This window comes from Chiloscyllium plagiosum, unplaced genomic scaffold (assembly GCF_037043375.1).
Source record: "Chiloscyllium plagiosum isolate Xiang-an unplaced genomic scaffold, Cpla_swu_hap1 HiC_scaffold_38, whole genome shotgun sequence".
Lineage (NCBI taxonomy): Eukaryota > Metazoa > Chordata > Chondrichthyes > Orectolobiformes > Hemiscylliidae > Chiloscyllium > Chiloscyllium plagiosum.
The window spans coordinates 29087795-29098923 of NW_028270176.1; the positions used below are offsets into that span (position 1 = coordinate 29087795).

The window sequence follows — 11129 nt, forward strand, 5'->3', positions numbered from 1 at the left end:
CACAGACTGGTCCCACTGGCAATTAGTCTCTGACTGTCCACAGACTGGGTCCACTGCAATTAGTCTCTGACTGTCCACAGACTGGGTCCCACTGCAATTAGTCTCTGACTGTCCACAGACTGGTCCCACTGCAATTAGTCTCTGACTGTCCACAGACTGGGTCTCACTGCAATTAGTCTCTGACTGTCCACAGACTGGGTCCCACTGCAATTAGTCTCTGACTGTCCACAGACTGGGTCTCACTGCAATTAGTCTCTGACTGTCCACAGACTGGGTCCCACTGCAATTAGTCTCTGACTGTCCACAGACTGGGTCCCACTGCAATTAGTCTCTGACTGTCCACAGACTGGGTCCCACTGCAATTAGTCTCTGACTGTCCACAGACTGGGTCCCACTGCAATTAGTCTCTGACTGTCCACAGACTGGGTCTCACTGCAATTAGTCTCTGACTGTCCACAGACTGGGTCCCACTGCAATTAGTCTCTGACTGTCCACAGACTGGGTCCACTGCAATTAGTCTCTGACTGTCCACAGACTGGGTCCCACTGCAATTAGTCTCTGACTGTCCACAGACTGGGTCCCACTGCAATTAGTCTCTGACTGTCCACAGACTGGGTCCCACTGCAATTAGTCTCTGACTGTCCACAGACTGGGTCCCACTGCAATTAGTCTCTGACTGTCCACAGACTGGGTCCCACTGCAATTAGTCTCTGACTGTCCACAGACTGGGTCTCACTGCAATTAGTCTCTGACTGTCCACAGACTGGGTCCCACTGCAATTAGTCTCTGACTGTCCACAGACTGGGTCCCACTGCAATTAGTCTCTGACTGTCCACAGACTGGGTCCCACTGCAATTAGTCTCTGACTGTCCACAGACTGGGTCCCACTGCAATTAGTCTCTGACCGTCCACAGACTGGGTCCCACTGCAATTAGTCTCTGACTGTCCACAGACTGGGTCCCACTGCAATTAGTCTCTGACTGTCCACAGACTGGGTCCCACTGCAATTAGTCTCTGACTGTCCACAGACTGGGTCCCACTGCAATTAGTCTCTGACTGTCCACAGACTGGGTCTCACTGCAATTAGTCTCTGACTGTCCACAGACTGGGACCCACTTCAATTAGTCTCTGACTGTCCACAGACTGGGTCTCACTGCAATTAGTCTCTGACTGTCCACAGACTGGGTCCCACTGCAATTAGTCTCTGACTGTCCACAGACTGGGACCCACTTCAATTAGTCTCTGACTGTCCACAGACTGGGTCTCACTGCAATTAGTCTCTGACTGTCCACAGACTGGGTCCCACTGCAATTAGTCTCTGACTGTCCAAAGACTGGGTTCCACTGCAATTAGTCTCTGACTGTCCACAGACTGGGTCTCACTGCAATTAGTCTCTGACGTCCACAGACTGGGTCTCACTGCAATTAGTCTCTGACTGTCCACAGACTGGGTCCCACTGCAATTAGTCTCTGACTGTCCACAGACTGGGTCTCACTGCAATTAGTCTCTGACCGTCCACAGACTGGGTCTCACTGCAATTAGTCTCTGACTGTCCACAGACTGGGTCCCACTGCAATTAGTCTCTGACTGTCCACAGACTGGGTCCCACTGCAATTAGTCTCTGACCGTCCACAGACTGGGTCTCACTGCAATTAGTCTCTGACTGTCCACAGACTGGGTCCCACTGCAATTAGTCTCTGACTGTCCACAGACTGGGTCCCACTGCAATTAGTCTCTGACTGTCCACAGACTGGGTCCCACTGCAATTAGTCTCTGACCGTCCACAGACTGGGTCTCACTGCAATTAGTCTCTGACTGTCCACAGACTGGGTCCCACTGCAATTAGTCTCTGACTGTCCACAGACTGGGTCCCACTGCAATTAGTCTCTGACCGTCCACAGCCTGGGTCTCACTGCAATTAGTCTCTGACTGTCCACAGACTGGGTCCCACTGCAATTAGTCTCTGACTGTCCACAGACTGGGTCCCACTGCAATTAGTCTCTGACTGTCCACAGACTGGGTCCCACTGCAATTAGTCTCTGACCGTCCACAGACTGGGTCCCACTGCAATTAGTCTCTGACCGTCCACAGACTGGGTCCCACTTCAATTAGTCTCTGACTGTCCACAGACTGGGTCCCACTGCAATTAGTCTCTGACTGTCCACAGACTGGGTCCCACTGCAATTAGTCTCTGACTGTCCACAGACTGGGTCCCACTGCAATTAGTCTCTGACCGTCCACAGACTGGGTCCCACTGCAATTAGTCTCTGACCGTCCACAGACTGGGTCCCACTTCAATTAGTCTCTGACCGTCCACAGACTGGGTCCCACTGCAATTAGTCTCTGACTGTCCACAGACTGGGTCTCACTGCAATTAGTCTCTGACTGTCCACAGACTGGGTCCCACTGCAATTAGTCTCTGACTGTCCACAGACTGGGTCCCACTTCAATTAGTCTCTGACCGCCCACAGACTGGGTCCCACTGCAATTAGTCTCTGACTGTCCACAGACTGGGTCCCACTGCAATTAGTCTCTGACTGTCCACAGACTGGGTCCCACTGCAATTAGTCTCTGACTGTCCACAGACTGGGTCCCACTGCAATTAGTCTCTGACTGTCCACAGACTGGGTCCCACTGCAATTAGTCTCTGACTGTCCACAGACTGGGTCCCACTGCAATTAGTCTCTGACTGTCCACAGACTGGGTCCCACTGCAATTAGTCTCTGACTGTCCACAGACTGGGTCCCACTGCAATTAGTCTCTGACTGTCCACAGACTGGGTCCCACTGCAATTAGTCTCTGACTGTCCACAGACTGGGTCCCACTGCAATTAGTCTCTGACTGTCCACAGACTGGGTCCCACTGCAATTAGTCTCTGACTGTCCACAGACTGGGGTCTCACTGCAATTAGTCTCTGACTGTCCACAGACTGGGTCCCACTTCAATTAGTCTCTGACTGTCCACAGACTGGGACCCACTTCAATTAGTCTCTGACTGTCCACAGACTGGGTCTCACTGCAATTAGTCTCTGACTGTCCACAGACTGGGTCCCTCTGCAATTAGTCTCTGACTGTCCACAGACTGGGTCTCACTGCAATTAGTCTCTGACTGTCCACAGACTGGGTCCCACTGCAATTAGTCTCTGACCGTCCACAGACTGGGTCCCACTTCAATTAGTCTCTGACCGTCCACAGACTGGGTCCCACTGCAATTAGTCTCTGACTGTCCACAGACTGGGTCCCACTGCAATTAGTCTCTGACCGTCCACAGACTGGGTCCCACTTCAATTAGTCTCTGACCGTCCACAGACTGGGTCCCACTGCAATTAGTCTCTGACTGTCCACAGACTGGGTCTCACTGCAATTAGTCTCTGACTGTCCACAGACTGGGTCCCACTGCAATTAGTCTCTGACTGTCCACAGACTGGGTCCCACTGCAATTAGTCTCTGACTGTCCACAGACTGGGTCCCACTGCAATTAGTCTCTGACTGTCCACAGACTGGGTCCCACTGCAATTAGTCTCTGACTGTCCACAGACTGGGACCCACTTCAATTAGTCTCTGACTGTCCACAGACTGGGACCCACTTCAATTAGTCTCTGACTGTCCACAGACTGGGACCCACTGCAATTAGTCTCTGACTGTCCACAGACTGGGTCTCACTGCAATTAGTCTCTGACTGTCCACAGACTGGGTCCCACTGCAATTAGTCTCTGACTGTCCACAGACTGGGTCCCACTGCAATTAGTCTCTGACTGTCCACAGACTGGGTCCCACTTCAATTAGTCTCTGACTGTCCACAGACTGGGTCCCACTGCAATTAGTCTCTGACTGTCCAGGAGATGTTATGTTTCTGGAGAACCGATTCGGAAACTGGTCACCTGATCTTTTGCCTTTGAACACTAAGAATGGTGATGGGCCTTTTAGAAGTTTTGGATCTTCAGAGTTACACGCAGCAGAAGTAGGACATTCGGCCCATCAGATCAGCTCTGCTTCTTTGAATATCTCCCCCCTTGGCTCCCCCTCCTGCCCCGTTCCCCCATCGGGTCACCTTTCAGGATTCACCTCTAGAACATTCCTGTTGACCTTTCTCCCTTTCGGGCAGTGCACCCAAGACTCGCTGGGTCAAAGAAAAACACAAATACGCCTCGTCTCTCTCTCTGCTCCTTTTCCCTATTCTCTCCAATCCGTCTCCCTCTGTGGACGCACCCTCCTGCTCCTGGGAACAGCCTCTCCCCCACCGACTTGATCTAGACCGTGGGGACTCTGAACGCCCTGATTCAGTCTCCCCCCCCGAACCTTCCTGGCCCTGAGGGAACAGTCCCAGCCCCTCCCCAGGGAGTCTCCTCGACCTGAGCTCACTCCGTCGCTTGCTGACCTTTGGAAAGAGAGAGAAACATTATGAAGAGCTAACCTGATACGGTGCTGAGGCCTACCACCCAGAGGCTGAGGGACAATGCCTTCATTCTGAAAGAGAAGAGGAGGTTTCTGTCAGTGCCTGGCCTTTTCAGGAACGGGCTTGTCAAGGCTTCCAGCCCTTCAGCAACTGACCCAGCCTCCCCTTTCCCGCCCCTTGACCTCTGAACCCGTCCGCTGTATCCAAATTGCCATTCCTGATGTTGCTTCCCCATTTTGACTAGCCGGCCAGCTATTCGCCCACAGAGGGCATCACCCCCCCCTCCTCAAGGTCTCACTCACTCCCTTCTCCCTACACCCCCCCCCCTCTAGGTCTCACTCACTCCCCTCTCCCTACACCCCCCCCCCCAGGTCTCACTCACTCCCCTCTCCCTACACCCCCCCTCAAGGTCTCACTCACTCCCCTCTCCCTACACCCCCTCCTCAAGGTCTCACTCACTCCCCTCTCCCTACACCCCCCCCCCCAAGGTCTCACTCACTCCCCTCTCCCTACACCCCCTCCTCAAGGTCTCACTCACTCCCCTCTCCCTACACCCCCCCCCCCAAGGTCTCACTCACTCCCCTCTCCCTACACCCCCTCCTCAAGGTCTCACTCACTCCCCTCTCCCTACACCCCCCCCCCCCCCCCCCCCCCAGGTCTCACTCACTCCCTTCTCCCTACACCTCCCCCCAGGTCTCACTCACTCCCCTCTCCCTACACCCCCCCCTCAAGGTCTCACTCACTCCCCTCTCCCTACACCCCCCCCCAGGTCTCACTCACTCCCCTCTCCCTACACCTCCCCCCAGGTCTCACTCACTCCTCTCTCCCTACACCCCCCTCTTAAGGTCTCACTCAGTCCCCTCTCCATACACCCCCTCCTCAAGGTCTCACTCACTCCTCTCTCCCTACACCCCCCTCCTCAAGGTCTCACTCAGTCCCTTCTCCCTACACCCCCTCCTCAAGGTCTCACTCACTCCTCTCTCCCTACACCCCCCCCTAGGTCTCACTCACTCCCCTCTCCCTACACATCTCCCCTCAAGGTCTCACTCACTCCCCTCTCCCTACACCCCCCCCTGGTCTCACTCACTCCCCTCTTCCTACACCCCCCCCTTAAGGTCTCACTCAGTCCCCTCTCCCTACACCCCCTCCTCAAGGTCTCACTCAGTCCCTTCTCCCTACACCCCCTCCTCAAGGTCTCACTCACTCCCCTCTCCCTACACCCCCCCTCAAGGTCTCACTCACCCCCCTCTCCCTACACCCCCCCCCCTTAAGGTCTCACTCACTCCCCTCTCCCTACACCCCCCCCCCTCAAGGTCTCACTCACTCCCCTCTCCCTACACCCCCTCCTCAAGCCTCACTCACTCCCCTCTCCGTACACTCCCTCCTCAAGGTCTCACTCACTCCCATACCCCCTTCTCAGGAGGGTAGAGCTGAGGAACCCATCAGCTCCTGGGCCGAAGGAAGGGTGAAAGGAGAGAGAGTGAGAGAGAGAGAGAGAGAGTGTTAGAGAGAGAGAGAGCGAGAGAGAGAGAGAGAGAGAGAGAGTGAGAGTTAGAGAGAGAGAGAGAGTTTGTGAGAAAGGAAAGGAACCGATATTGTTGATTTCAACGTTTGTAATTTCCAGCTGTTGAAGACCCCATTGCCTGGCCATATGATGGTCTTGGAAAAGTATATGAAGTCCCCAGCACGTGACCGAGTGTAACGTGAAGGTCTGAACAAACTTCAATCCAGGAGGGAGTGGGGGGGGTAAAGACTCTGAGCTGGATGGGGTCATATCTGGCTCAAAGGAAGATGGTTGTGGATGTGGAGGGTCTCAGCTCCAGGCCGTCACTGCAGGTGTCCCTCAGTGTAATGTCTGAGGCCAAACCAGCTTCAGCTGCTTCCTCAATGACCTTCCCTCCATCATAAGGTCAGAGGTGAGGATGTTCGCTGATGGTTGCACAGTGTTCAGCATCATTCGTGACTCCTCAGATACTGAAGCAGTCAGTGTTCAAATGCAACAAGATCTAGACAATATCCAGGCTTGGGTTGACAAGTGGCAAGTAACAGTCGCGCCACACAAATGCCAGGCAATGACCATCTCCAATAACAGACAATCTAACTACCTACTTTGTTCGAGTCAAAGGGGGAGTCAATGAGTGGTATTATCGCTCAACTGTTAATCCAGACATCTAGGTCATGTTCCGGGGACCCAGGTTTGAATCCCCACGATGGTGGAATTTGAATCCAATAAAAATCTGGATTTAAGAATCTAATGATGACCATGTTGGAAAAACAAAACCCACCACATGTCCTTCAGGGAAGGAAACCGCCATCTTTACATGGTCTGGGGCCTACACGTGACTCCAGACTCACAGCAATATGGCTGACTCTGAACTGCCCTCTGGGATGGGAAATAAATGCTGGGTCTAGCCAGTGATGCCCTTCCTTATTCCATGAATGAATTAAAAAAATAGAAATCACTGAGTTCTCCGGTCCTTCATCTCACCCTCAGCCAGTGTGGGCGTCTCTGCGTGTCAGACGCCAGCCAATGAGGCTCCCATTTCCGCCACCTCCAAACGGACCCCACCACCAGGGATATATTTCCCTCCCCACCCCTTTCCGCCTTCCGCAAAGACCGTTCCCTCCGTGACTACCTGGTCAGGTCCATGCCCCCCCACAACCCACCCTCCCATCCTGGCACTTTCCCCTGCCACCGCAGGAACTGTAAACCCTGTGCCCACACCGCCTCCCTTACCTCCATCCAAGGCCCTAAAGGAGCCTTCCACATCCAAAGTTTTACCTGCACATCCACTAATATCATCTATTGTATCCGTTGCTCCCGATGCGGTCTCCTCTACATTGGGGAGACTGGGCGGCTCCTAGCAGAGCGCTTTAGGGAACATCTCTGGGACATCCGCACCAATCAACCACACCGCCCCGTGGCCCAACATTTCAACTCTCCCTCCCACTCTGCCGAGGACATGGAGGTCCTGGGCCTCCTTCACCGCCACTCCCTCACCACCAGACGCCTGGAGGAAGAACGCCTCATCTTCCGCCTCGGAACACTTCAACCCCAGGGCATCAATGTGGACTTCAACAGCTTCCTCATTTCGCCTTCCCCCACCTCACCCCAGTTCCAAACTTCCAGCTCAGCACCGTCCCCATGACTTGTCCCACATGTCAATCTTCCTTCCCACCATCCACTCCACCCTCCCCTCTGACCTATCACCTTTACCCCCACCTCCATCCACCTATTGCACTCTTTGCTACCTCAGCCCCACCCCCCTCCCATTTATCTCTCCACCCCCAAGGCTCCCAGCCTCATTCCTGATGAAGGGATTTTGCCCGAAACATTGATTTTCCTGCTCCTGGGATGCTGCCTGACCTGCTGTGCTTTTCCAGCACCACTCCCACCTAGACTCCGATCTCCAGTACCCACCTCCACCTACATGACAGATTCTAGTCAATCTCTCCCCTCACTTGAGGCCCAGAGGTATCCAGATTAAGCCTCTGCCAGTCACCTATACCCAATGAGGAGAGCAGACCCATGGTCTGGCAGGACAATGGTGGGATATCATTCATCAAAAAGTGGGGTGCTGGAAAAACACAGCCGGTCAGGCAGCATCCCAGGAGCAGGAGAATCGACATTTCATCCCTTCATCAGGAATTTGGGGGGAGGGCGGCGCTGAGAGATAAATGGGGGTGGGGCTTGGAGGGGGGAAGGTAGCTGGGAAGGTGATAGATGGATAAAGGTGGGACGTGATGGTGATAGGTTGGAGCGGATAGGTGGGAGGGAAGATGGACAGGTAGTACAGTTCAAGAGGGCGGTGCTGAGCTGAGCTGTAGGGTTGGGACTGGGGTGAGGTGGGGGGGACGGGAGAGGGAGAGGGGAGAGGGGAGAGGGGGAAGTTGACACCATTAACCAGAAAGTGAGATGACCCAGCCATATCGACACAGCGAGTAACTCCCCTCCTGACTCCCCACCAAAGCCTGTCCCACCATCGACAAGGCCCAAGGCAGGAGGGTGAGGGAATACTCCCCACTTGCCCCTGGATGGGGGCAGCTCCAACAACATTCGAGAAGCTCGACACCATCCAGGGACAAAGCAGCCCCCCACCCACAAACATCCCCTCCCTCCCCCCACCGACACTCAGTAACAGCAGTGTGTACCATCCCCTCCCTCCCCCACTGACGCTCAGTAACAGCAGTGTGTACCATCCCCTCCCTCCCCCCACCGACGCTCAGTAACAGCAGTGTGTACCATCCCCTCCCTCCCCCCACCGACGCTCAGTAACAGCAGTGTGTACCATCCCCTCCCTCCCCCCACCGACGCTCAGTAACAGCAGTGTGTACCATCCCCTCCCTCCCCCCACCGACGCTCAGTAACAGCAGTATGTACCATCCCCTCCCTCCCCCCACCGACGCTCAGTAACAGCAGTGTGTACCATCCCCTCCCTCCCCCCACCGACCCTCAGTAACAGCAGTGTGTACCATCCCCTCCCTCCCCCCACCGACCCTCAGTAACAGCAGTGTGTACCATCCCCTCCCTCCCCCCACCGACCCTCAGTAACAGCAGTGTGTACCATCCCCTCCCTCCCCCCCACCGACGCTCAGTAACAGCAGTGTGTACCATCCCCTCCCTCCCCCACCGACCCTCAGTAACAGCAGTGTGTACCATCCCCTCCCTCCCCCCACCGACCCTCAGTAACAGCAGTGTTGTACCAGCTACAAGACCCACTGCAGAAACTCACCAAAGACCCTCAGGCAGCACCTTCCAAACCCACGGCCACTTCCATCTAGAAGGACAAGGGGCAGCAGGTACATGGGAACACCACCCCCTGCAAGTTCCCCTCTGAGCCCCTCACCCTCCCGACTTGGAAATATATCGGCCGTTCCTTCCTGGGTCAGAATCCTGGAATTCCCTCCCTCAGGGGCATTGTGGGGCTACCCACAGCACATGGACTGCAGCGGCTCAAGGAGGCAGCTCACCCCCACCTTCTCAAGGGGAGGGGCAACTCGGGACAGGGGGCAATAAATACTGGACCCAGCCAGGGACCCCCATCGTTCTGTGTGGTATCGTGAAACATGTTGACTGTTGTAATATTTCTGAGGATTAGTGAGAAACGAGGTATTAAATGGACCTTACCGCAGTTCCATTTGTTTTTATCTGATAATGCGTGCAGAACAGATTGTGCCAACTAATCTGCAGGTGCAGTCCAGGCACTGCAAGGGTTAACTCTCTGGAGTTTTAGGCTGTAAAATGCTGACTTCCTGAAAGATTTAAAGACAAAGCTGGCATTAATACAGAGCTCTGAAAGCTTAAGAGAGAGGTGGAACGTCAAAGTTTGAGTCTGACCTTTCAAGAGTGAAGTGAGAGAGAAAAATCACTCATCACCAACCCATTCCTGCAATTATCTATCCTCTATCTGTGTGACAGTCCCAGTGAGTAGCAGACAAGGGAAAGACAGAGATTCAGAAGTGGATGTCTGATCAGGAGTGATCTCACAGGGAATGCAGATTGTGGGCTGGTGTTCTGTCCTCATCCCCAATCCCAGGAAAGACACAGTAAAGGCAAGGCCATGAGGGAGGGGAGGGGAGGGGGTGCGAGATGGATGGAGAAAGAGACACTGAGGCAACATAAATATAGAGAGAGAGAGAGAGAGAGAGCTGAAAATAAAGGGAAAGAACACAAAAGACTGCATGAGAGAGTGAGATGTGGAGAACGGAGAGAGAGAGAGAAAAAGACAGACAGAGAGAGAAAATGAAGGGGCAGAAAAGCAATAACAGACAGAGAGAGAGAGACAGAGACACAGAGAGTCAGAGAAGTACAGATATAATAAATAACACTGAGATGTGGACAGTGTGATATAGAATCCCTACAGTGTGGAGGCAGGTACTCAGACCATTGAAACCACACTAACCTTATTACTTTATTTCCCATGGGTAACCCACCTCGCCTGCGTATCCCTGGACGCTGCGGGGCAACTTACCATGGCCAATCCACCCTAACCTGTCCACCTTTGGACTGTGGGAGGAAACTGGAGCACCCGGAGGGAACCCACACACAGAATGTACACACTCTACACGGACAGTCGCCCGAGGGTGGAATGAAACCTGGACCCTTGGCACGGTGAGGCAGCAGAGCTAACCACTCAGCCACCCTGTGGAGACGCACTGATACCGAACAGAGACACAGGCACACATGAAACATTCAGAGAGGGAGGGAGAGAGAAATTAAGAATGACAGTGTGTGCTGAAGCTGACATAGTCCCTGAAATAGTTCAGCAGCGAAAGTGTTTTCAGCAATTTGGAAAAGCAGGAATGAAGTGGCTTAGAAACTTACCCGAAACAGCAGCAACACCACAGGGTAATCACCGAAAGAGATTACACACACACACAGGAACGGAACATATGTTTCTGCATCTGATGTCAGCTTGGAGACTCAGGCTGGATTGAGAAAGTTTGTAACCACATTCCAAAAGGGTCAGAGACAACGATGGGGCGTGTTCAAACTGAAATTCCCCACAAACCTTAACCCTTTCCCCAAGCTCTGTTTCTGACGTTGAACAGAGGCCGATTCCAAAAAGATTAAAGTTGACGAAAATCTCTGTGTTCAGTTCTCTGTCCCAGAACTGTATTCATTCAAATCAAAGACTCCCAGGACTAGGACAGGGACAGCACGAGAGAAATAGAGAGTAAAGTTCCCTCTACACAGTCCCCCATCAAACACCCCCAGGACAGGGACAGCACGG

The 11129-nt window shown here is 53.7% G+C and overlaps 1 protein-coding gene across 2 annotated transcripts in view; it reads right to left on the bottom strand.

Annotated features, from left to right (window-relative positions):
* Window positions 1–10835, bottom strand: part of LOC122546852 (ICOS ligand-like) — a 39480-nt gene extending 28645 nt beyond the window's left edge. The window contains exons 1-3 of one of the 2 annotated variants that reach the window (XM_087981099.1): window positions 10721–10835; window positions 9524–9648; window positions 4414–4466 (exon numbers count right to left, since the gene is read on the bottom strand). In XM_087981099.1, the coding sequence (XP_087837225.1) occupies window positions 4414–4466; window positions 9524–9534 (64 nt within the window). In that variant the 5' untranslated portion in view covers window positions 9535–9648; window positions 10721–10835. The remainder of the gene's footprint in view (window positions 1–4413; window positions 4467–9523; window positions 9649–10720) is intronic. The other variant, XM_087981100.1, reaches the window with a different exon arrangement.
* Between the last annotated feature and the right edge of the window lie 294 nt (window positions 10836–11129).